At 37.2% G+C, this 27658-nt stretch overlaps 1 protein-coding gene across 1 annotated transcript in view; it reads right to left on the bottom strand.

Annotated features, from left to right (window-relative positions):
- ZCWPW2 (zinc finger, CW type with PWWP domain 2) overlaps positions 1 to 27658 on the bottom strand; it is a 114397-nt gene that overhangs the window by 79157 nt on the left and 7582 nt on the right. Inside the window, exon 2 of the mRNA XM_008571313.1 lies at positions 12070 to 12229. Coding sequence (XP_008569535.1) covers positions 12070 to 12229 — 160 coding nt within the window. The remainder of the gene's footprint in view (positions 1 to 12069; positions 12230 to 27658) is intronic.

Here is a 27658-nt window from a genome sequence, read left to right as displayed (position 1 = left end):
AAAAAAAAAAAAAAAAAAAAAAAAAAAAAAAAAAAAAAAAATAGGCTGTAGCCAATGCTCATGTCTATTTTCTCTAATTACCAAAGTGATGTGAATTTTGAATACACACTTTTTTCCCATTTTTTATTGTGATAAAATACATATAACATAAAACTCATGATCTCAACCATTTTTAAGTGTACAGTTCAGTGGTATTAAATATATTCATAATGTACATCCATTACCATCATTCATCTCTATCACCCTTTTCATTTTGAAAACTGAAATTCCGTATCCATTAAACAATAACTTCCCTTTTTTCCTTTTCCTCAGCCCCTGGTAACACCATTCTACTTCCAGTTTTTATGATTTTAACTATTATAAGTACCTCATATGAGTGGAATCGTACAGTATTTATCTTTTTGTGACTGGCTTATTTCACTTAATATCCTCAAGGTTCTTCCATGTTGTAGCATGTGTCAGAATTTCCTTCTTACCTAAGGCTGAATAATATTCCATTGTTTGTATGAGTATATACTCATACCACAAGTATTTTCCCTATGTTTTCTGTTTTAAGATTTTTATAGTTCTAGGTCTTACATTTAGGTCTTTGATCTATTTTGAGTTAATTTTTGTATATAGTGTTAAATAAGGGTCAAGCTTCATTTTTTTTTTTTTTTTTTTTGCATGAGAATATCCAGTTTTCCCAGAACCATTTGGTGAAAATATTGTCCTTTTCCCATGAAATGGTCTTGGCAGTATTGTCAAGAATCACTGGACCAAAAAAGTGAGGATTTATTTCTGAGCCCTCTATTCTATTCCATTTGTCTATATGTCTGTATCCATGCCAGTACCACATTATTTTGAATACTGTAGTTTTGTAGTAAGTTTTAAAATCAGGAACTGTGAGTCCTCCAGCTTTGTTCTTATTTTTCAAATTGTTTTGGCTGTTCAGGGTCACTTGAGATTCCATATAAATTTTAGCATGGGTTCTTTTATTCCTGTAGAAATCATCACTGAAATTTTAATAGGGGTTGCACTGAATCTGTAGCTTTTTGGGGTATAACTGACATCTTAACAATATTAAGTCTTCCAATCTGTGAACACAGTATGTGTTTCATTTATTTATATCTTTAATTTCTTCCATCGATTTTTTGTAGTTTTCATTTTACAAGTCTTTCATCTCCTTGGTTAAGTTAATTCCTAAATATTTTATTCCTTTTGTTGTCATTGCAAATGGAATTTTTTTCATAACTTCCTTTTCACATTGTTCATTACTAGTGTATAGAAATGTGACTGATATTTGTGTGTTGACTTTGTATCCAACTATGTTGCTGAATTCATTTATTAGTTCTGATAGTTGTGTGTGTGTGTGTATGTGTAGTTTTTAGGGCTTTGCATAGAGGATAAGATCATATCATCTGTGAACAGAGATAATTTTGCTTCATTTCCTTTCTTTATTTTTTTATTTTTTAAAATTTTCTGCCTATTTGCTCTGACTAAAACTTCAGGTCTGTGTTGAAATGGTAAAAAATAGGCATCTGTGCCTTGTTCCTGATTTTAGAGGAAAACCTTTCAGTCTTTCATCATTAAGTACCATGTTTGCTATGGGTTTTTCATATATGGTTTCTGTTATGTTGAGGTACTCTCCTTCTATTCATAGTTTGTTGAGTGGGTTTTTGTTGTTTTTTAATCATGAGAAGGTGTTGAATCTCGTCAAATAATTTTTATGCATCAGTTGAGTTGATCATATTTTCTTTCTTCATTCTCTTAATGTGTTGTGTTACATTGATTACTTTTGTATGTTGAATCATACTTGCATTCTAGAAATAAACTCTACTTGGTCATAGTCTATAATCCTTTTAACAAGCTGCTGAATTAGGTTTGCTAGTATTTCCCTGAGTTTTTGTTTTTCATCAATGTTAATAAGGGATATTAGTCTGTAGTTTTCTTTCCTTGTGGTTTTATCTGATTTGGTATCAGGGTAATGCTGGCCTCATTATAAAATGAGTCAGAAAGTATTCCTTCCTATTAAATATTAAATTTTTAGGAAAATCTTGAGAAAGAATGGTATTAGTTCTTTAAATATTTGGTATAATTCAACAGTGAAGCCATCAAGTCCAAGGATTTGTTGTTGTTGTTGTTGAGAGATTTTTGATTACTGATTCAATCTCCTTACTATGTATAAGTCTGTTCAGAATTTCTATTTCTTCATTATTTAGTTTTGATAGGTTTTGTGTTTCTAGGAATTTGTCCATTTCATTAAGGTTATCAAACTTGTTGATGTACAATTGTTCACAGTACGCTTATAATCATTTTTATTTATGCAGACTTGGTAATAATGACTCTACTTTCATTTCTAATTTTAATAATTTGAGTCTTCTTGTACTGGTCCATCTACATAAAGATTTGTCAGTTTGTTGATCTTTTCAAAGAATCAACTTTTGGTTTATTGATTTTCTCTATTTTTCTTTACTATATTTTGTACATCTCTGCTCTAATCTTTATTTTTTCCTTCTTTTGGGTAGCTTTGGGTTTAGTTTGTTCTTTTTTTTTCCTAGTTAATTTAGCTGCAAACTTAGACTGTTAATTTGAGATATTTCCTATTTTTTAATATAAGTGTTCATATAGCTATCCATTTCCCCTTTGATACTGCTTTCATTGTGCCCCAAAAGTTTTGGCATGTTGTTTTTTCATTTTCATTTGTCTCTAAGTATTTTCTAGTTTCCCTTGTGATTTCTTCTTTGATCTATCAGTTATTTAGAAGTATGTTGTTTAATTTCCACAAATTTGTCAATTTTCCAGTTTTACTTCTATTATTATTTCTAACTTCATCCTGCTATGGTCACAGAACATGATTTCCATGATATCTGTCTTTTAAAATCTGTTGCCAATTTGTGGCTGGACATATTGTCTATCCTGGAAATGTTCCATGTGTACTTGGGAGAAACACATATGCTGTTTTGGATGGGTAGAGTGTTCTGTACATGCCTGTTAGAATTATTTGGCTTACTGTGTTGTTTATGTCCTCTATTTATTTATTTTCTGTCTGGTTTTCTATCTATTACTGGGGTTGGTGTATTGAAGTCTCCAATTATTATTGTAGAACTGTCTATTTCTTCCTTCAATTCTGCAAGTTTTTGTTTCATATGTTTTGATGGTCTGTTATTTGGTGCATAAATGTTTACAACTGTTGTATTGTTATACCTTCTTGTTGAACCTTTTATTAAAACAGGGTCTTGAAAAAACTCATTGAAAATAAATATTATGAAAAAACCATGCATGGATTTAAAAAACATTTGTACCAAAATAAACTTGCACTAACTTGTTATAACATATCTAAACAGGATCTAGTTTGAGGCACTATGAAAAAGACATAAGTTTGGAAAGAGTCCTTATCAAAGCAACATAAATTCTTCTAAAATTGAAGAACCAACATCAAATTTATGGTGAAACTTGGTTGGAAGAATGGTGAAATCAGTGATACTTTACAAAAAGTTTATGGGGACAATTCCCCAAAGAAATTAGCAGTTTACAAATGGATAACTTATTTCAAAAAGGAACAAGACAATGTTGAAGATAAAGCCTGCACTGGCAGATCATCCACATCAATTTGCAAGGAAAAAAATTAATCTCGTTCATGCCCTAACTGAAGAGGACTGACAATTAACAACAGAAACAATAGCCAATACCACAGACATCTCAATGAGTTCAGCTTACACAATTCTGACTGTAAAATTACAGTTCAGTAAACTATCTGCTCAATGGATGCCAAAACTGTTGTAACCAGATCAGCTGCAGACAAGAGCAGAGCTTTCAATGGAAATTTTAAACAACTGGGATCAAGGTCCTGAAGGATTCCTTTGATAAACTGTAACAGGATGAAACATGGATTTACCAGTATGGTCCTGAAGACAGAGCACAATAAAAGCTATGGCTACCAAAAGGTGAAACTAGTTTAGTCAAAGTAAAAGCAGACTGTTCAAGAGCAAAGGTCATGGCAACAGTTTTTTTTTAAAATGCTCAAGGCATTTTGCAAATTGTTGACTTTTGGAGGGCCAAAGAATGATAACTTCTGCTTATTATGAGAGTTTTAAGAAAGTTATCTGAAGCTTTAACAGAAAAATGCCCAGGAAAGCTTCAGCAGAGAGTCCTTCTCCACAGCAACAATGATTCTGCTCATTCCTCTCATCAAAAAACAATGGCAATTTTATGAGAGTTTCCATGGGAAATCGTTGGGCATCCCCTTTACAGTCCTGATTTGTCTTCTTCAGACTTCTTTTTGTTTCCTAATCGTAAAAAAGTATTTAAAGAGCACACATTTTTCTTCAAGTAATAATATAAAAAAGACTACACTGACATGGTTAAATTACCAGGACCTGCAGTTCTTTATGGACAGACTAAATTGCTGGTATCTTCACTTACAGAAGTGTATTGAACTTGATGAAGGTTATGTTGAGAAATGAAGTTTATATATTTTTTTATTTTTAAAACCTATTATTCCACAAACTATGAAGTCCCCTCATATCTAATGTCTTTGTTTCTTGTAAACTTAATTTAAAGCTTATTTTGACTGATATTAGAATATATACAGCCACCCCTACTTTTTGGTTACTATTTGCATGGATATCTTTTCCCATCCTTCCACTTTTAATCTATTTGTGTCTTTGGATCTAAAGTGAGTGTCTTGTATACAGCGCCTATGGCGGGCCTTAAAAACTAACACCACCTTAAGTGACATTACAAGTGGATTAACGTGGCAGCCTAAGACGGCGCTGGGAGGAAGTAGGGTGGGAGTGTCTGCGGGAACCTTGCCTTAGCCCTTATTGGCCGCACTCATGAACACTGCGTGATTGCAATAGATAGGCATTGAGACAGGTACACTTAAGCTGATTGGAGGATGTAAAAAACCTGCCTTTCCCATTTGCCTTTAAAAGCAAGTGCTTGTGTGCTAATAAATGGAACTGCCCAACAGAACCCCCACCGCATCTGAGTGTCCTTTAATGGGGCTGCTTTTGGGCTGGCGGTTGTGCTCACCTCTCTTCACGGCTCTCTTCCCCCATCTCCTTCCAAAGGGGACAGGAGGGAAAGAGGAATCCCGGGCCATTTGCTCGCCCACCAGAAGGAACGAGGCTAAGGGCTGTTTGGGTCGGCCGGCGGTGGACCTGACAGAGTGGTGCCCTGTGTGAGGCATTTTAAAGGACAGCGAGTGAGGCCCCTGGCTGCTCGGTCCTGAAAGAAGGTTGACGAAGGGTGGTCAACCAGCGAGTGGCCCCCGCAACCGCGGTAGTCGCTGTGAAGTAATCCTCCTGCGTGTCAGGGTGAGTACCATAACAGGGGGAAGTCCCTGCTCTTCTCTGCCCTGTGCTCCCTTTGTCCCTTCCTTGCAGGGCAACATGGGAGGTGTGTGTGGAAAGAGTGCTGAGATAGCCTGCAAGGCTCTAAAGTACATGTTAAAAAGCAGAGGCCTAGAAATATCTGACTCCACAGCCACCAATGCCTGGCGTCATGTGGTGCAGGTAGACCCTTGGGCACCTTCATCCAACTTATTCTCGTATGAGACTTGGGACCGGCTTCAGACCCTGGCCAGAAAGAATGAGATTAGTCATGGGCTAGACCCCCCCTTAGGGTTCTACCCAACCATCTCTGCCCTAAAGCTTTGCTTCTGTCCCGAGCATCAGGAAGGGGCAGAAAGGGATTGGGCACGGTTCGATGAGGAAAGAAAAAAGGAAACAAAGCTGCCAATGCAAGGCCCTGAGCCACTGAGTGATACCTATGCCCCTACCCTGTACCCTCCTCTCCTGGCATTCTCACCCTGCCAAAGTTTAGCCGAAGGAGAGAAAGCGGCACCTGAAGAAGTGGAGGAGGCTGGTCCACCTTTAAAAACATCCCCAGCAAAGCCGCAGGTTTTTCCTGTTATGGCTCGCTGGGAACCCCCAGCCGTCTGCAGCCTGTGGAGGGAAGCAGCCCCTCAGGCCTATCTGGTCAACGTTGTAAAAGAACTAAAAAAGGCTGTTGCCAAGGCTGGAACTTTATCCTCAGCCTTTAGGCTCAGACACAAAACTTAACCGAAGCCTTCAAGATGTTTACCGCCCTGATCCCCTCAGGAAACAATACTTCCCCACCCTTCAAGGGACAATGTTTCGGTTGCGGAAGACAAGGTCATTTTAAAAGCCAATGTCCCAAGGCTAAAGGCAAAAAACCCCCTACCACACCTTGCCCCTGATGTAAAAAAGGATTACATTGGATAAAGGACTGTAAGGTCCAAATTTGACAAAGCCCCCACTGGAAATAGGCCGGGCGCTTCATACCCTTGGGAAGTTCATGACCTTAAAGAGCTGAAAAAGGCTGTCACAGAGGATGGAACCAATTCCCCATGGGCAGAAACCATCCTCCAGGGCTTAGCACACCAACCCTGCACGACCCAAGATTGGAAAATGCTCTGTAAGGCTGTTCTCCCCCCAAACTTGTTTATCATGTTCTGCGCCTTCTTTGAAGAAGAGTGCCATGTGCAGGCAGAGATAAATCAAGCAGCCAACCCACCCATCCCTATCAGCTTCGGCATGCTGTCTGGAACAGCAGATCAATTTAGTACTGGAATCCAACAGGCTGCTATTCCAGCCCCCTACCAGGACCAGGTTAGGGTAACAGCGTTAGCCGCATGGAAAAAGTTGGCTGAAGGGCCCAGTGAGCCCGCAATGGCCGGGGTCACCCAGCGACCCTCCGAGGAACTGCCCTCTTTCATAGTTCAAGTGGAACAGAACATACAGAGAAAGTTTCCCCCAGGTCCTCTCCAGGACCAGTTTGTAAAAATGCTAGTGTGGGACAGCATGACTGCTGACCACAAGCTTGCCTGTGCCGGGCTCAAAGATTGTTCTATGAAAAAGTGGGTCATTGCCAGTAGAGACGTTGGAAACTACCAACAACAAACCAGGGCCTTAACTTCCGCTCTACAAGCTCAAGCGGAAACGCTTGCAGGTGCTATAACCCAGGCTATTAGTGTCAGGATCCCTAAGGAGAGCCCCAGCCAACCCTCCCATAGGGGTCAATGTTATGGCTGTGGGGAACAAGGTCATTTCAAAAGGGACTGTCCCAACCGGAAAAATAAAAACCTTCCCTCTAAGCATGAGTGCCAGTCTAAGTTTGACAAGGATGGAAAGAAACTAGAGGAGGGGCAATCCCCAGCCCCGTCACCCCAAGGGGATAATCTTAAAATTCAAGGCAAAGAGTTTCGATGCCTTGTTGACACAGGGGCAGATTGAATAGTCCTTAGCCACTATGGCAAAAATAAATGGGTCTTCACCTTCAAAGACAAGCCATTGTGGAACAGCATCACCAATGCCTAAAAAATCAATTATTAAAACAAAAAGGGGGAGTCACCAGCCCTCATCAGCAGTTGGGACAGGCACTCCTAACTTTAAACATCCTAAATTTTTCCAAAAATGAACCCCTGTCTGCCTTCCAGAAACACTGCTCAGCTCAACCACCACGCCCAGAAGTCCAAGTGCAGTGGAAAGACCCCTTAACAGGCCAGTGGAGGGGCCCTGACCTGTTGCTAACTATGGGTTGAGGGTTTGGTTGTGTCTTCCCCCTCATAGAGTCAACCCCTATATGGGTCCCAGCCAAAAATCTTAAGTTCTTGCCAGACACCCAGGGTACTGAGGACCCTGAGGAGTTTATTGTTTGTATGCTTCAGACTGCATTATGAACCCTTTGTGGATACTCCAAGTGGCCGCCCTCCTAGGGTCAACAAGTACAAGGGCCTCTGCCACCGGGGAAGGTCCCCAGGAGCCAGCCAACCAAACCTGGGAGGTCATACAAGCCGCTTGGAGGTGTCTGTATCACATTTAAAAAAAAAATTGCTAACATCACTTTTTGAAGTTGTTTTACAGAATCGACGTGGACTAGACCTGTTGTTCTTACAGCAAGGAGGATTATGTGCTGACCTCAAAGAAAAGTGCTGCTTCTATGCCGACCACTCTGGAGTGGTCAAGGATTCCCTAGCTAAGCTTAGAGAAGGGCTAGAAAAGTGCAAAAAAGAGTGAGAAGCCAATAGTAATTGGTTCCAAAGCTGGCTTTCAGGTTCCCTGTGGCTCACCACCCTGCTGTCCTCCCTGCCAGGCTCCCTAGCATCTTGGGGCCTTATGCCATTCACCAGGTTGTGTCCCTTATAAGACGCAACACCACTTCTCTCGTAATGCTCACCCAGGTGGTAGAGGAGGTGGCCCATAATGAAAGCTCTGACAGCCCTTGGGTCAATATGGCCTTTCAAGAAATCAACACCAATCTCTAAGGCTCTGCCCTGCCCCTGCTTGGCTGGATAGTCAATGACAGGTAAGATTTCCAGAGGGAAACAACCTAAGACAGGGACAGCCACCAGAGGGAATGGAGGCGAGGCTGGGAAGGTTAGCTGCCTTATTAAAACAAAAAGGGGTAGATGTCAGGCCTTAAAACCTAACACCACCTTAAGTGACATTACAAGTGGATTAACGTGGCAGCCTAAGACGGCGCTGGGAGGAAGTAGGGTGGGAGTGTCTGCGGGAACCTTGCCTTAGCCCTTATTGGCCGCACTCGTGAACACTGCGTGATTGCAATAGATAGGCATTGAGACAGGAACACTTAAGCTGATTGGAGGATGTAAAAAACATGCCTTTCCCATTTGCCGTTAAAAGCAAGTGCTTGTGTGCTAATAAACGGAACTGCTGCTCGACAGAACCCCCGCCGTGTCTGAGTGTCCTTTAATGGGGCTGGTTTGGGGCTGGTGGTTGTGCTCACCTCTCTTCACGGCTCTCTTCCCCCATCTCCTCCTAAAGGGGACAGGAGGGAAAGAGGAATCCTGGGCCGTTCACTTGCCCACCGAAAGGAACGAGGCTAGGGCTGTTCGGGTCGGCCGGCGGCAGACCTGACACACCTAGTTTGATCATAATTTTTTAATTTCTTCTGCCAGTCTCTGTCTTTTGATTGAAGAGTTTGATCCATTTACATTTAAAGTAACTACTGATAAGAACTTACTTCTGTCATTTTGTTATTTGTTTTCTATATGCCTCATAGCTTTTTTGTCCCTACTTCCTGCATCACTGTCTTCTTCTGTGTTTAGCTCATTTTTTATAGTGAAACATGTAAATTCTTTTCTCATTTCCTTTTGTATATATTCTATAGCTATTTTCTTTGTGGTTAACATGGGGATTACATTTAATATCATAAAGTTAGAACACTAATTTGAGATATATGTGTTTATCCCCAACAACATACAAAAAGTCTGCTTCTTTAACAGCTCTGTCCCCACACCTTTCAGCTGTTGATGTCGCAAAATTACATCTTTATATATTTTTTATCCAAAAATATAAATTAATAGTTATTTTAAGTGCATTAGTCTCTGAAGTTATGTGCACAGCTGCCTGCCACAGGGCTGGAGGGTGGGGTACTGGTAGTGCTAAGAATTAATATTAACTGAAATTAACCACAGTTTAAAGACCAAGCCTTCAACTCCCTGGAAGTTTCAAGCCTTCAGTAGATTCAGAGATCCAAAACAGTTACATTAGACAGATTCCGCCAGTGTAATTGTTATTTAGGAGTGGAGACAGATTCCTGATGCTTCCTGCTCTGGCATCTTTCCAGAATCCTCTCTCTGAATACTTTAAGGAGAATCAAGTTTTCTTTAAATCAGGGGGGTGGGGGACCAGCTATTTTTATAGCCACTGATTAAAAAATAAGATATGTGAATAAACTAATATAAATTTCAAATCTACAATCTAAATATTGCCTTCAACTTCTTTTTGAAGTATATCTCAGTGTATCAATGAGTGGCTCTATTACTGGGGGGAAACCCTATCATCTGTACGAACAGACACTGACTGAGTACTTTTATGCTCTCGACAATAAAATTAATAAGTTAGCAGTCCCATAAACATGTTAAACATGGGGAATTGACTATTTTTTTTAAAAAAAAAACTAGATAAATATGATTGAACTGAAGGAGAATAGTTACAATTTTAGTAATATAAAACTATAAAATATTTAATTTTCCTACAAATGCATATAATGCAAGTCTGTCTTTCTAGACATGCTTATTTCTTTCCCACCTTAACATATGCACTGCAAAATATATAAAGAGTCCATATTCACTGAAGATCCTGAAATATTATTTAATTATTTGTTAAACTAAGCTTACACAAATTAGGAAAAACTGATGTTGAAATAATACATGAAGTAAGATTTAGTTAGCTATAACCAGTGAGAATTGTATGCCTATCACTCTTCATCTGATTTTAGAAAAAGTGATCAGATGGGGCCGAGCCTGTGGCGCACTCGTGAGAGTGAGGCCCTGGCAGTGCAGCAGCGCTCCTGCCGCGGGTTCGGATCCTATATAGGGTTCGGATCCTATATAGGGATGGCCGGTGCACTCACTGGCTGAGCGTGGTGCGGCCGGTCTCAAAAAGGACAAAAAAAAAAAAAAAGAAAAAGAAAAAAAGAAAAAGTGATCAGACAGCTTGTGCAATTTACACCCTCTTCTACCTCCTCCAGAAAAAAATTTAAGAAAGTCTACATTGTTTACTATGTATTATTTTTTATGTAAATAGTCTTTTCCTGGGGGCAGGGCAAGTGTATTTAATATATGGATAAATGTGATATACAGTAATGCGGTATATAATATATGGATCAATGTGATATATATTACATGGATCAATGTGGCATACAGAGACAGCATTTGAGGATATAGGAGCTTCAGGGAAGAGAAAACCAAAAAATATTAAATCCCTGGGAAGTCTAGGCAATAAAACTGTAGGTTAGAGTTCAAGAACCAAACTCAACTATTCTGGGTAAGATTTTAACACCGACTTAATGAGCAGTTTCTCCATCCTTTAAAAAGGGGCAGGAGGGCACAGAAGTCTTCTTCTGTCATCTGTGGTTGACAGCAAAAGTGTCTAGAAACACATCCAGAACATCAGAGCAGAGAAGGTACCTCACATTAAGATGACTATCTCATAACTACCACAAAATGAATATATGTGCTGCTATTCCATCATTAAATATTTTTCTAAAAGAACATTCCCTTCCCCTTCTAGCTGCTTTCAAACAGATAACACTGAACATTACAAAATATATATGCCAAAGATATAGTAAAAACCCATTTTAAAGTACCTCAAATTTCCCCAGATTTAATTATGGATTAAATTATATGCTTTTATATAAAACTCACATTTATATCTGACTATGTATCCTTATCACTATAAAAAAGAAACCATCCAAATTGAAATCAAAGGTATCTGGATGTTTCTGAAATTGACTTTTTACCAGATTTCTAATGAAAGCATGGTGCACAGATGAAAAATTTCAATATTAGGCTATAGACATAGATAATTGAACTCATTTACACTTATTAAACCAAACCCTTGGAAAAAGGTCCAGTTAATCTATTCTCATCACTGTGAGAATCTGTTCTATTCACTAATTGTAGTATGGGACTTAAAGTTTAAAAAGAGTCAAAAAGATGCTAAAGGAGTTAGTATAATGAAATATTCCATTTGAAATTTGAAAAACTGGTTGCATTTCATAATTAATTTTCCCTGTAAGCTAGGGTTACACCTTAGGAGTCTTCTCAAGAGAATTAAAACATTACCAAATGATGATATTAAAATTGTTTCAAAAGGCAATTATGTAAAATCTCCAGTTGCTTTTTACAATAGTGCCATCAGAAAAATAAAATTTAAAACTCCCACAGCTATTTTATATCCATACTTTCTTTGAAAAAACTTCTTTAAAAATACAAATATTTGGGGCTGAGCCTGTGGCGCATTAGGTAGAGTGTGGCACTGGGAGCGCAGCAGCGCTCCCGCCGCGGGTTTGGATCCTATATAGGGATGACCAGTGCACCCACAGCGCTCACTGGCTGAGCGCGGTGCGGCTGGTCTCAAAAAGGACAAAAAAAAAAAAAAATACAAATATTTGAATTTAAACGAATAGTATATATTATTTTATTTATATAAATCTGAAAGTAAATAATTATATATATTCTGGGATCAGAAATAAAAATGACCATATTTAAAAGTAACTGAAAAAAGAATAAAGTTTTGATGTTACCATACCTACCTTAAACATGATACTATAATGTCCAACAAAAGTTGCATTTATCCATGATCTTGAATGGGGATCACCCAGGAATTCTACATGATACCGTTCAACATTTCCGTCCAGGTCATAGGTCACATATGTCCCTTTAAAAGGATCAGGGCAAAGTATTCCTGGCCAACTTTCAAAAAAATATATTTTTAATTATTTTTATGCTTTAAAAAAGGCTAGACATCAACACAACTGTCACAATCATATCTTAAACTTCCTCATTTGAATTTTAATGACTTTTTTTCACAAAACAGAAACATATTCCTACTTGTATCTTTTAAAGGTAGGATATCCATTTGATACAAGTCATAAGTTGTATCTTTGTAGGTATAGAAAGGTTTGAAATAGTCACAAATTAAAGCTATTGGTAAGATATAAGAGGAAAGAATTATAAGACAAAAAGAATGATCTCCAGGGTCAATAAGAGACACTTAGGCACTGCTGACAGAAAAGATAAGAGAAAAAGATTCATCATATTCATGGTAGGGTTGAATTAACTCTAACCAATCAGAATGAATAATTACTAAAATGTTAACCCACTGGCATAACTTCTAAGAGAGTGGCAGAGAGATGATATTTCCTGAGCTAGGGCTCCTAAAGGAGTCCTCATAGCTCAGGCTGCAATAACACTGTGGAATAAAACCACTGTGGGAAAAGCAGAAATCGAGCTCAGCAGTTCTATTATTGTTCCTTCACCCCCTGCCAATCTGTTACATTGGCAAGTGACCAAACTGTTAGAAATCCTCAGTACTGGAAATAAAATTTATCCTCTATTAAAAATAAGTCTTTAGAGGTGTGTTCATTCATTACATAAACCTCTAGAAATGCCTTGATATGTTTCATTTTTCTCTTTGGGTGTTCATTTCCCAGTTTTGTCTCTTTCTGTTCTTCTACTTTCTGTTTTGGTTTTACTTGTTTTTTCTTTTCTGTACCTGAGCAGAGAGCTCCTATCACTGACACCTCTGATAAGCAAAAACAGAAACAATATTTCCATATGGAGCTCAAACAGGAAATTAGAGAACATGTCCTGAAAAACGCCGGAAGAAAACTCACACCTAGGAAATTATTCATTTTATTTGGTTTATGAGATTCTGTTTTAAAAGGAAGTTTGAAACAATCTAAAAACTTACAGATGTATAATCATGTTTAAAATTCTCGATTATAAATATAAATAAAAACAAATTTAGCACTGAGAAAATTAGAATTTTTAAGTAAATACAATCCCTCAATATTTTTTTTTTTTTTTTTTTTGTCTTTTCTCCGTGTCCGGCAACGGATCGCAACCCTCAGTGTTGCCCCCGTACCGGACCGGGGACCGGCAACGGGATTGCAAACCTCGGTGTTGCTCCCGCGCCTCGCTCAGCCAGTGAGCGGGAACCGGTCTGTATGTGGGATCCGAACCCTCGGGCGGGAGCGCCACCACGCTTCCCAAGCGGCGCACTATCCAGTGCGCCACCGGGCCGGCCCACACTCAATATTTTAAAAATAATTTCTGTATTTTTAAACAGTAAAAGTTAGGAAAATTGACTCTTATAATGCTATTATAAGAGAAACTGAGGAGGAATATGACAAATATTTAAAAAGTTGTCCTGAAAAAACCTGGGGTGGAATTAGAAGAGAGCAAAACTATCTTTTCCTGGGGCAAATTAATAATGTCAGTGTTCCTGGTACTCCTTTGATGCTTTATCACATTTAATCCTCCCACCAACCTTATGAGATGGGTATTTATTTCCTCTATTCAAATGGGAACACTGAGTCTGGGAGATATTACGTAACTTTCCCAAGAAGACTATTAATAAGAGGTAAAGACATCATTCGTAAAGATGTCATTCAAAAGAGGTCTTCCTGATGCCAAAATCCAAATGTTTTCCAATTGATTAGATCACAGTCATGGCTCAGAAGCAGGACCAGTACCAAAGGAAGGGAAACCACAAGGAGACTATACTGAACTCAAGAAAAAGGAGTTCAGAAGAATTAATTGGCCCAGAGAGAAAATATTCAACTTCATAAATTATATTGCCTTGCTGATCAGAGCCTAAGCAATCATTAGGTAAATGGTACTAAAGTGTGTGGTATGTAGTGTAGGGTGTGTGTGTGTGTGTGTGTTTAAGAATGTGGTATGTGTACAGGAGTGGGGAAACTATACAACTTGTGAAGGTCTTCTCCAGTTCTATGATAAAATGAATTTGAGAAGGATTACCTTGTATCACAGTCAAAAGAGCAAAGTTACTAAAATTACAAAAGGCCTTTCTTATTAGACATTTGGGCAATAAGAAATACTACTGCATCAACATCAAGGACAGAATTATTATGTAGTTTCAGTGTAATAATAACAAATAGGATATAGATGAGCTTGTTTCAATAATATCTATTTCCCCCCTTCAGATAAAATATCCTAACTATACTTAGTTATTTTATTTTTCCTACATATTAAGTCCACATTTTCTTAAATATTTAGTTTTAATGTCTCATAGAAATTGACTTCTTATTTTTAAAAACTATAACTCTGAAATTAAAATGATTATTTAGTATTTAAATAGCAGAACGTAAATTATTTGGCTGAAACTCTGTGTTAGCAATCCAATCCATGGGCTTTAATATTCTATCCAGGCAAAACTGCACTGTATACAAGAACTAAGTTTTTAAAATGTTACCAATAATTCTAAACTCTGACTAACTGTTCAGAGAATAAAAAGCAGGAAGCTAAGGCAGCCAGCAAATAATGGCAGAAAGCCTTGACTAGGAAATGTACAGTAGAAACTTGATAGAATTTTATAGACCAAGATCCAAAGTATGCATATCTAATATACCCAAACATTCAAAAATATCTGTACAGCTGTCGATTTCTACTTCAGTTTGCAGCACTGTAGAGTGAGAAAGATAATGATGTTCAAGTCAGGAAAGTCAGGCTCTAGTTCTGCTTTCTACCAGACAAGAAGCATCAATCAGTTATCTAGACCTCCCTGTACTTCTGGTTCCACACCATCTTGTTACAAAGTTCAAACAAATGTGTGCTTTTTGTTTTTTGGCGAATTTTGGATAAATTTCCAGACACACACAAACTACCAAAACCGAGCCAAGAAGATGTACAAAATCTGAACAGACCAATAACAATAAAAGAGATTGAAGCTGTTATCAGAAGGCTCCCAACAAAGAAAAGCTCAGGACCAGATGGGTTCAATGCAGAATCCTACCAAACCTTCAAAGAGGAATTGATACTAGTTCTCTATCAACTATTCCAAAAGATTTAAACATAGGCCATTCTCCCAAATTCATGTTATGAAGCAAACATCACCCTGATACCCAAACCAGACAAAGATACAACAAAAAAGAAAACTAAAAGCCAATATCCTTGATAAATATAGATGCAAAAATCTTCAATAAAGTTCTAGCTAATAGAATACAGCAACACATACACAAAATTATCCACCACAATCAAGTGGGATTCATCCCAGGGATGGAAGGTTGGTTCAACATATACATATCAATAAATGTGATACACCACATCAATAAAATCAAAGGCAAAGACCATATGATCATCTCTATAGATGCTGAAAAAGCATTTGACAGCATTCAACATTGGTTCATGATAAAGACTCTATGAGTGAGGTATAGATGGAAAGTATCTCAACATAATTAAAGCCATATATGCCAAGCCCACTGCCAATATCATCCTGAATGGGAAAAACCTGAAAGCTTTACATTAAGAACAGGAACTAGACAAGGATGCCCACTCTCACCACTCCTATTCAACACAGTGTTGGAAATACTAGCCAGAACAATCAGAGAAGAGAAGGAAATAAAGGGCATCCAGACTGGAAAAGATGAAGGCAAACTGTCCCTGTTTGCAGATAACATGATCCTATATATCAAACAACCTAAAGCCTCTACAAAAAACTCTTAAAGTTGATAAATGATTTCAGCAAAGTAGCAGCATACAAAATCAACATACGAAAATCAGTAGCATTTCTATACTCCAACAGTGAACATGCAGCAAAAGAAATCAAGAAAGCTAGCCCATTTACAATAGCCACCAAAACGATAAAATACTTAGGAATAAAGCTGAAAAAGGATGTGAAAAATCTCTATGAAGAGAACTACAAACCACTGTTGAGAAAAATTAAAGAGGACACAAGAAGAGGGAAAGGTATCCCATGCTCTTGGATCGGAAGAATTAACATTATGAAAATGACCATACTACCCAAAGTGATATACAAATTCAATGCAATCCCCATCAAAATTCCAATGACATTTTTCTAAGAAATGGAAAAAATTATCCAGACAAATATATGCAATAACAAAAGACCATGCATAGCCAAAGCAATTCTGAGCAAAAATAAATAAATAAATAATAAACCTGGAGGCACAACACTATCTGACTTTAAACTATACTGCAAAGCTATAATAACCCAAACAGAATAGTAATGGCATAAAAACAGACACACTGATCAATGGAATAGAATAGAGAATCCAGAAATCAACCCATACACCTACAGCCATCTGATCTTTGACAAAGGCACCAAGTCCACACACTGGGGAAGAGACTGCCTCTTCAGCAAGTGGTGCTGGGAAAACTGGATATCCATGTGCAGGAGAATAAAACTAGACCCCTACCTCTGACCATATACCAAAATCAATTAAAGAATTAAGTATACATCCTGAAACAATGAAATTCCTTAAAGAATACATAGGGGAAACACTCCAGGAAGTAGGACTGGGTACAGACCTCATGAATATGACCCCAAAAGCACAGGCAACCAAGAAAAAATAAACAAATAGAATTTTGTCAAAATAAAAAGCTTCTGCACAGCAAAAGAAACAACTAACAGAGTGAAAAGACAACCAACAGAGTGGGAGAAAATATTTGCAAAATACACACCTGGCAAAGGATTAATATCCAGAACATATAAGGAACTCAAACAACTTCATAGCAAAAAAGCAAGTAACCCAATTTAAAAATGGGCAAAGCAGATGAATAGGCATTTCTCAAAGGAAGATATACAATGGCTGACAGACATGAAAAAATGCTCAAAATCACTCATTATCACGGAAATGCAAATCAGAACCACTTTGAGATACCATCTCATTCCAGTTAGTATGGCTAATATCCAAAAGACTGAGAATGATAAATGCTGGTGAGGCTGCAGAGAAAAAGGAACCCTCCTACACTGTTGGTAGGACTGCAAAATGGTACAGCCTTTATGGAAAATGGTATGGAGTTTCCTCAAACAATTATAGATAGATCTACCATATGACCCAGCTATTCCAGTGCTGGAAATATAACCAGAGGAATGGAAATCATCATGTTGAAGGCATACTTGTATGCCAATGTTTACTGCAGCACTATTTACAATAGCCAAGAGTTGGAAACAGCCCAAATGTACATCAGAAGATGAGTGTATATGGAAAATGTGGTATGTCTACACAATGGAATTCTACTCTGCTAGAAAAGAGTGAAATACTACCATTTGCAGCAACATGGATGGACCTAGAAAAAATTATATTAAGTGAAATAAGTCAGGCACAGAAAGAGAAATACCACATTCTCACTTATTTGTGGGACCTAAACATAAATAAATAAATACACAAACAAATGGGGGGTGGGGTGGGGAAGAAGACACAATAATCACAATTCCTTGAACTTGTGAAGACAAGTGAACACATACGATGTTGATGGGTGGGAAAAGGGAGAGGGAGGGAAGAGGGAGGAATCTGTAAAGGGACACATGAAAATCAACTACATTGCATATTGATAAAACTAACTAAATAAATAAACAAATAAACACTGTAAAGTGCCATTGTTATGGGCTGAATTGTATTCCCTCTCCAAATTCATATGTTGAAGTCCTGGGTAATTTAGGGTTATCTAGTACCTCAGAATGTGACCATATTTAGAGAGAAGGCTTTTAAAGAGGTAATTAAGTTCAAATGAGTTCACTGGGGTGGGCACTAATCCAATGTGGCTGGTCTTGTAAGAAGAGGAGATAGGATATAGACATAAACAGAGAGACGGAAGACCATGTGAGGAAGCAGCAAGAAGGTGGCCATCTACAAGCCAAGAAAAGAATCTCAGAAGAAACCAAGACTCCCTGCCAATACCTTGATCTCAGGATTTCTAGCCTACAGAACTGTGAGAAAATAAATTTCTGTTGTTTAACCCACCCAGTCTATGGTGTTTTGTTATGGCAGCCTCAGCAAACTAATACACCAAATATGTGCAAGATAACTGGTATAGTTGAGAAGAAGGAATGACACAGAAATATTTTTGCCTCATTAAAATAATTACTTAGAAACTAGATAAATTTGATATTTAGATCTTTTTAAAACCTAAAGGAAGCATACAAATCATGGTGTAAAAAATCTGAAATCACACAAACACACACACACACACAAATAATAAATTGCTTGGATTTGAGGTCTGTAGATTACTGATTTGCTACTAAATTGTCAACTGATATTAAAGATAAAAAATGTGTTAAAATACACCCCAAAGGATAGACAAAATGGACTCACTGCAGTTAAATTGTTAAACAGAACCAAGTGGCCTCAGGGGGAGGGAAAGGACAGACGCATATTTCTCAGCCTGCATGTATATATCTCACTAACCCTTACGAAGTTTTCTTTTCTGTAACCAAACAAAGGCAACTCTCAGCAGATAAGGCCAAACCAGCTATACTGACCTTGACCTTCAACAAGTCCAGCTGGCACCAGCCACCAACCCCCTCTTTCTCATTCTTTAGGGCCCACTATGGCTCTGGTTAGACAGAAATGGACTCTAAGGACATTCTTCTCCCTCTTCTCAGATGAGTCCACATCAAAGCCAGCCATAGCCAGCCTATAGAGCTTGCACAATTACACACCTTTGTGATATGTTTGTTCATTGCTCATATGTACAGCCCTCTCCATAAATATTCACAGCATTTCTCTAAGCTCTCTGAATATGCATATGAATCTGATATTAGAATGAATAAATACTATCCTTCCTCCTTTGTTCTCCAGAGTGCTTGACTTCAGTCCTGCCCAGGTCTGTGGTCCCCAATCTGCAGACTGTCTTTTCTTTGAAAATAAAGTCTCACTTTTCTCTTCAGCATATCTTGTGTTCCTCCTTTGTTAAGTCATAAGTATAGAAATATATCAACCCACCCCATAACCAACCATTAAAAATTTTTTACAGATCATAAGTTAATAATACAATATAAACTGATAAAATTATTTTTCCTTAGTAAAAATTCTTATTCCGTGAAGTTGACAAGTCCCAAATATAAGCTGCCAGGAGATGATGACCGGGCAACAGCCTACAGGGATGGTGGAGTGTGAGAATGAAGCAGACATTCAACTGCCCCCTGGATACTGAGCAGAGTCCTGTGGCTCTTGTGCCTGAGTTAGAGGAAGGGTAAACAGAAGACTGTCCAGCAGCCCTAGATCATGGAAGAGGAAAACCTAGAGGATTACAGATTGTTTCAGACGGTTTGGAACACAAAGAAGCCTAACATTTCAGAAAAATTGGAAGTGATAATGGAAAATCAAGTAGAACTTCAGAACCTAAATGAAGAAGACTATCTAATTACTATCAGGTTCACGCCACAGTATCTCATTGCTGTTTGGTGACTCTTATTAGGCTATGTTTAAGAGTAAACTTGAGTGGAGTTTAACCTTTAAACCTATATTGAAAATCTACATTTCTGAAGGAACTCATTCAAAGGAAAACTTCAACAGGGAGGGAAACTAATAAGAATGAGTGGCAGCAGCAACGAAGACCCCCAATTTATCAGAAATCTAGGGATGTGGATCTTTCAACTTGATTAATAGCTATTTTAAAAGCAACCAAACTGTAATTGTTACATTACAGTGTTCAAATTCTGTAAAATGTAAGGAGCTCATGTTTAATGCTTGGTGATTTGCACTTCACAGCAATTTTTTAAAGAATCATTTCCAAGCAATATTAAATTATAAGTAGCACCTACTCTATTCAGCATAAAATAATAGCAGGATTTCTAACAGTTGAGTCATGAAAGAAAAATATTTTGTAGTCATATAAAAGATGAGCTGCTACTTTGCTAATACAAATTCTGATACAACTACTTTTTACATCAAATATCTATTGGGCCCAACAGTATTCATTTTAAATTATTACTCTTTAAAATATAAATAAAAATGGAGAAGACTTTTAAAAAGAATCAGATACTAATGAAAGAAAAAGATTCTGTTCCCTACTTAAAATATTTTAAAATATAGAAAATATTGCTTGCTAATTTAAAGACGAATTATAAAAAGTATTGTCATATGTCCAAATAATTGGGGCACTTTAGTATTTCTTCAGGCAGCAGAGAGGAATTGTCTAAATCCTAGTCATTATAACCCAGCTAAAAATGAACGTACCAAACTAAAGGAAAAGCTGAGCAGAGGCAGCAGATGGAGAAAACATGATTAATTCTCTGTCTGTTACATCCATCATGTTTTCTGACTTGCTATGAATGAAGAAAGCTGATGTCCATTTTTTGTCCTCACACTGATTCAGTTTGAGTTCAAACATTGTCACCCATGAGAGCTCATTGTACACTTCTACTTCCATCCATATTTTTCACTTTCCTATGAATGAGAAATTCTGATGTGTTGCCTGGGGACTTAAAGGTGGAAAGGGAGAGTATAGGCCACCTGACAAAAGGGTACCATAGTTACAAGAAAAGTGTATGATCAATTTTAGAATCTGTGGGTGGTGGGAAGTAAAATGCATGAGCAGAACAAAAGTCAAATAGATACCAGGTGCTGAAATCCATCAGAGGAAAGAGCAAATTTTGGCAGGACAAGTAACCTCAGGGGAAGTATAGATATATTACAAAGAAACCGATGTTTTACACATTTGTTATCTAGGGGAAATGAATTTTAATAAGATAATTATTGCCCCCAATAGAAGTTGAAACTTCAGCATGGTTTCAATGGCCATGTATTTATACCCAGTTAGAAGTACTTGACTGTTATTTTCACACTGTGGTTTAATTAAAAGTTTAAGAGGAGGGCAAACTTTACTTCAGCCTTATTCCTAAACTGTTGGAAACAAAATGAATGAGATGGAGTCATGACTAACCAAATGATATATTTGCCAAGAAATCTCTATACTGTACCTAACTGCAGGAGCTGTTGGAAAAGGAAGTTTCCCATCCAGACCCACACATTCTAAGTATATCAATTCATATACAAAAGAATGTAAATAAGCAATCAACTTACATTTTATAATACTGAAAGGATCTAGTAAAAATGTTAATTTATAAGTTTATATATTACATCTAAAAAGTATCACTGGATTGCTTTGTTAACTTAAAGTCATATTTTATTACCAAACTGTTTGGACTACACTACATTAGAATGCAAATATAGGGGCCGCCCGGTGGCGCACTGCTACAGTGCGCCGCTTGGGAAGTGTGGCAGCACTCCCGCCGAGGGTTCGGATCCCACATACAGACCGGCCGCTCACTGGCTGAGCGAGGTGCAGGGGCAACACCGAGGGTTGCGATCCCGTTGCCGGTCCCGGTCCGGTACGGGCGTGACACTGAAGGTTGCGATCCATTGCCGGTCACGAAAAAAGACAAAAAAGGAAAAAAAAGAAAAAAAAAGAATGCAAATATATTTTCTATAAATTAATTTTCATATTTATGAGAAAGCTTTGTAAAATATCTGTGTAAATATACCCAAAGTATTTAACCTAAATAGAGCCTAGCAGTTTCTGCTAGACAATGTATCTTCCTGAATTAAGTGAGATATATATAGTTGTTTTTTCTTTGTTACTACTGGACTCTAAGTGAATACAATACTTTTTGATCATTTAAAAAAAAAAATCAAGGCTGCTTAAACACTGTGAGATAGTTTTTCTCTTCCTTGTACACACAGACATTCCTACCTCCAAGTACATACACATAAGCATAAATATAATCTGATTTTCCATGGACCTTGCCCATAAACAAAGTGCTGTTCTCGTGACAATTATTTGTTTTATTATATTAAATAGGCAATTCTAGATTCTGTATCAGTCTCTCTTTAGCTTTATTAGAGGGTGTCAATTCTTTTGAGAAAGAGTAACTCTCAAATGTTGACAAGATTGAGTTTCTGAGCCTTAAAAGCTGGACATAAAGACATAGGCTAAAGAAAATTGACCCACATGAGGCTGCACTGCTAAGAATCTCTACAGCCAGCAACTGGTCTTTCCACTTGGAACTTTAAAGACTATAACATTGCTTAAATAAGAACTGATATTTGACTATTTCTAGTAAGTTAATTCCATCTTTATACTTTACTATTACAATGTATCCTGTTACTATCCTTCTATGCATTTGTGCTGCTGACTAAGCAATGTAAGTCGATTTGAGTTTCTCAATCAGTATTTTAAGGTTGTGCTCAACTTTGTTCAAAAAAAGGAATATATGTGACTACTTAGTCAAATGCATTCCATTTTCAAATAAGTAGGATGGTAGATACAGCTGTATTTTTCAAATATTTTGATGGCCCTAATCAAAGATTAGAGAAATTTAGGCGCTGCAATAAAACATATTTCATTTGTAATTTTAAGTCTGGAGCCTCAGTTACTAGCACAAAACTGCAAAAGAAATTTCTAATCAAATTTCTAACAAAGTATCTCAGACACAGTGACAAAAAAAATCCATTTCTTGAACTAGACTTATTAAAACTTCAGAATTTCCATTAGAGAATACACTTTGCTTTCAAAATGTTAATTTTAGACATAAAAAATAATATGGGACTACAAATACCTTCATAAATAACCTCATAAAATGATTATTTATATTCATATCTTTTAAAATATTTTTTCTTACATAACTATCTATTTCCTCTTGATGTCCTAATTATTACATGGAAGCTAATTAATAATAATTTTTTTACAACATTATCACATTTGATCCCTAGAAAAGTCCTCAGTAACAAAGGGCATTTCCAAGAGATTTCCCACATTTGCAAAGATATTATTGTAAAGATATTATTATTATTACTGTAAGTATATTAGTTTGCTAGGGCTGTCATAACAAAATACTATAGACTGGGTGGCTTAAATAACAGAAATTTATTTTCTCACTGTTCTGAAGTCTTGAAGTCCAAGATCAATGTGTCCACAGCTTTGGTTTCTTCTAAGGCTTCTCTCCTTGGTTTGTAGTAGACTGCCTTCTTGCTGTGTCATTACATGGTCTTTCCTCTGTGCATATACTCCTGATATCTTTTTGTGCATCTAAATTTCCTCTTCTTATAAGAACTTCAGTCAGATTAAATTAGGGCTCACCCTAACAGCCTTGTTTTAATTTAATTACATCTTTAAAGGCCCTATCTCTGAATAATAGCCACATTCTGAGGTACTAGGGCTTCAACATATAAATTTGGGGGGAACACAATTCAGTCCATAACAGTAAGCTGGAGAGCAAGAATATAAATCTAGGAATGGACTTAAAGGCCTGGTGTGTATGTGTGTTGGAATAAGACCACCACAATCTCTCTATTAAAGCCAAAATCTTATTTTCTTCATGAAGTGTAGTTGAACATGAACGAAAACAAGGTAATGAGCCAGAATATACCAGCTTTAAGAACATTATGTTGGAGGATGTAATGTAAGATAAGGGAATCTGGGAAGATAGCAACAACAGTAGTACAGTTTTAGAATTTCCTGAAATTTCCCCATTTATATATGCAGAACAACTATAACAGCAATATCAAACCTGACACACAACATCTATGGTAAAACTAAGTGATAAGCTATCCACATGAACACCAAAACAGAAACAGGCAGCTACAAACTAACAATTACAAGACCCACATAATATTTGTATGTTTGAGAGGAATGAGGATACGAGGAGGAAGACAATCAGACGTCTTATGGCTTTGAGAAAGGAGAATTTCAAAACTGCAACAAGCATTCACTGGAAAGTGCAGCAAGTCAAACCGAGAACAGCAACCAAAACTGCAAGGGGCATTGCAACAAAATCTGAAAGTGTTGGAGCAGTCTGGGCCATATGAACACTGAAAACTAACCAACAAAGATGCTCTCCAGGAAAAAAGCTCACAATTATGAGAAACTGCTGGAAGTAACATCCAAACTGAAGAGGACAGGAGCAATAAGAACAAAGGAAAAAGAAGGTGTAAATAAAAGTAGGGCTATAACACCAAAGGAACAACCATGAAAGAAAAAACTGGTAAGTTAGAATTCATTAAAATTTTAAAAATCTGCTCTGCAAAAGACAATGTCAAAAGAATGAAAAGATAAGCCACACACTGGGAGAATATATCTGCAAAAGACATATCTGATAAAGGACTGGTATCCAAAACATAAAAGAATTCTTAAAAATCTACAATAAAAAATGAATGACCCAATTGAAAATAGGATAAAAGATCTGAACAGACACCTCACCAAAGAAGATAAGCAAATGAAAAGATGTTGAACAGCATATGTCCTTAGGCAAATGCAAATTAAAACAATGACATACACTTATTAGGATGGCCAAAATCCAGAACAATGACATCACCAAATGCTGACAAGGATGTGAAGCAACAGGAACTCCCATTAATGGCTGGTGGGAATGCAAAATGGTATACTTTGGAAGACAGTTTGGCAGTTTCTTACAAAACCACATATACTCATACCATACAATTCAGCAATTGCATTCCTTGGTATTTACTCAAAGGAACTGAAAAGTTATGACCACACGGAAACCTGCACATGGATGTTTATAGAAGCTTTATTCATAATTGCAAAACATTAGAAGCAACTATGTTATTCAGTAGTATGAATAAATCGCGGTACAAATGTATTCAGTAATAAAAAGAAATGAGTTATCAAGCCATGAATGTACATGGAGAAAATGTAAATGAAAGAAGCCAGTCTGAAAATGCTACAAACTGCATGATTCCAACTATATGGCATTTTAGAAAAAGCAAAACTATGGTGACAGTGAAAACATCAATGGTTGCCAAGGGTTTGGGGTCAGTAAAGGATAAACAGGTGGTGCACAGAAAAGTTTTAGGCCAGAGAAACTATTCTGTATAAAACTATAATAATGACTACATTTCATTATACATTTGTCAAAATGCATAGATTTTTACAACATGAAGAATTAACCATAATGTATACTATGGACTTGGTTGATAATGATAGGTAAATGTTGGTTCATATATTATAATAAATGTGCCATACCGGTGCAATATGTTGATGGTTGTGGGGGATGTGTCGGGGGTGGGTAGGAAGAGAACATGGGGAAATTTTTGTACGTTCTTTTTTTAATTTTATTTATTTATTTATTTATTTTTAGTTTTATTTTCTTTTGTCAATATACAATGTGGTTGATTACTGTAGCACATTATCAAAACCTACCTCCCTCTTCCTTCTCCCCCCTCCCTCCTAACAATCTTCTTTCTGTTTGCTTGTTGTATCAACTTCAAGGAATTGTAATTGTTGTGTCTTCTTCCCTCCTCCCCCCCAGGTTGTTTGTGTATTTATTTATTTTTAGCTCCCACAAGTAAGTGAGAACATGTGATATTTCTCTTCCTGTGCCTGACTTGTTTCACTTAATATAATTCTCTCTAGGTCCATCCATGGCATTGCAAATGACAGTATTTCATTCTTTTTTATAGCAGAGTAGTATTCCATTGTGTAGATATACCACATTTTCCGTATCCACTTATCTGATGATGGACATTTGGGCTGGTTCCAACTCTTAGCTATTGTAAAGAGTGCTGCGATGAACATTGGAGAGCAGATATACCTTCGACTTGATAATTTCCTTTCCTCTGGGTATATTCCCAGTGGGATAGCTGGGTCATATGGTAGATCTATCTGGAATAGTTTGAGGAATGTCCATACCATTTTCCATAGAGGCTGCACCATTTTGCAGTCCCACCAGCAGTGTATTAGAGTTCCTTTTCCTCCGCAACCTCGCCAGCATTTATTGTTCACAGTCTTTTGGATATTACCCATCCTAACTGGGGTGAGATGGCATCTCAGTGTGGTTTTGATTTGCATTTCCCTAATGCTGAGTGATGTTGAGCATTTTTTCATGTGTCTGTTGGCCATTCATATATCATCCTTTGAGAAATGCCTATTTAGCTCTTTTGCCCATTTTTTAATTGGGTTACTTGTTTTATTCTTGTAAAGTTGTTTCAGTTCCTTGTACATTCCAGATATTAATCCTTTGTCAGCTGTATATTTTGCAAATATTTTCTCCCACTCTGTTGGTTGTCTTTTAACTCTGTTAATTGTTTCTTTTGCTGTGCAGAAGCTTTTTAGTCTAATATAATCCCATTTGTTTATTTTTCCTTCGATTGCCTTTTGGGGTCATATTTATGATGTCTGTGTCCAGTCCTACTTCCTGAAGTGTTTCTCCTATGTGTTCTTTAGGAAGGTTTATTGTTTCATGGTGTATATTTAATTCTTTAATCCAATTTGAGTTGATTTTGGTATATGGTGAGAGGTATGGGTGTAGGTTCATCCTCCTGCATATCAATGTCCAGTTATCCCAGCACCATTTGCTGAAGAGGCAGTCTCTTCCCCAGTGTATAGGCTTGGTGCCTTTGTCAAAGATCAGATGGCTGTAGTTGTGTGGGTTGATTTCTGGATTCTCTATTCTATTCCATTGATCAGTGTGTCTGTTTTTATGCTAGTACCATACTGTTTTGGCTATTATAGCTTTGTAGTATAGTTTAAAGTCAGGTGGTGTTATACCTCCAGCTTTATTTTGGTTATTATAGCTTTGTAATATAGTTTAAAGTCAGGTAGTGTTATGCCTTCAGCTTTACTTTTTTTGCTCAGCATTGCTTTGGCTATGCGTGGTGTTTTGTTATTGCATATAAATGTCCGGATAGTTTTTTCCATTTCTGAGAAAATTGTCAATGGAATTTTGATGGGGATTGCACTGAATTTGTATATCACTTTGGGGAGTATGGACATTTTCACAATGTTGATTCTTCCAATCCAAGAGCATGGGATATCTTTCCATCCTCTTGTGTCCTCTTTAATTTCTCTCAGGAGTGGTTAGTAGTTCTAATTAGAGAGATTTTTTACATCCTTGGTTAACCCAATTCCTAAGTATTTTATTTTTTTGGTAGCTATTGTAAATGGGCAAGCTTTCTTGATTTCTCTTTCTGCATGTTCACTATTGGAGAATAGAAATGCAACTGATTTTTGTGTGTTGATTTTGTATCCTGCTACTTTGCTGAACACATTTATCACTGCTACTTTGCTGAACACATTTATCACCTCCAAGAGTTTTTTTGTAGAGGCTTTAGGCTTTTCGATATATAGGATCATGTCATCTGCAAAGAGGGACAGTTTGATTTCATCTTTTCCAACCTAGACGCCCTTTATTTCCTTCTCTTCTCTGATTGCTCTGGCTAATACTTCCAACACTATGTTGAATAGGAGTAGTGAGAGTGGGCATCCTTGTCTAGTTCCTGTTCTTAAAGGAAAAGCTTTCAGCTTTTCCCTATTCACGATGATATTGGTGGTGGGATTATCATATGGCTTTAATTATGTTGAGATACTTTACATCTATACCTAACTTATAGAGGGTCTTTG

Source organism: Galeopterus variegatus, unplaced genomic scaffold (assembly GCF_000696425.1).
Source record: "Galeopterus variegatus unplaced genomic scaffold, G_variegatus-3.0.2 Scaffold679, whole genome shotgun sequence".
Lineage (NCBI taxonomy): Eukaryota > Metazoa > Chordata > Mammalia > Dermoptera > Cynocephalidae > Galeopterus > Galeopterus variegatus.
The sequence above is the reverse complement of the archived record's forward strand: the minus strand, read 5'-3'. Positions and strand labels throughout refer to the sequence as shown.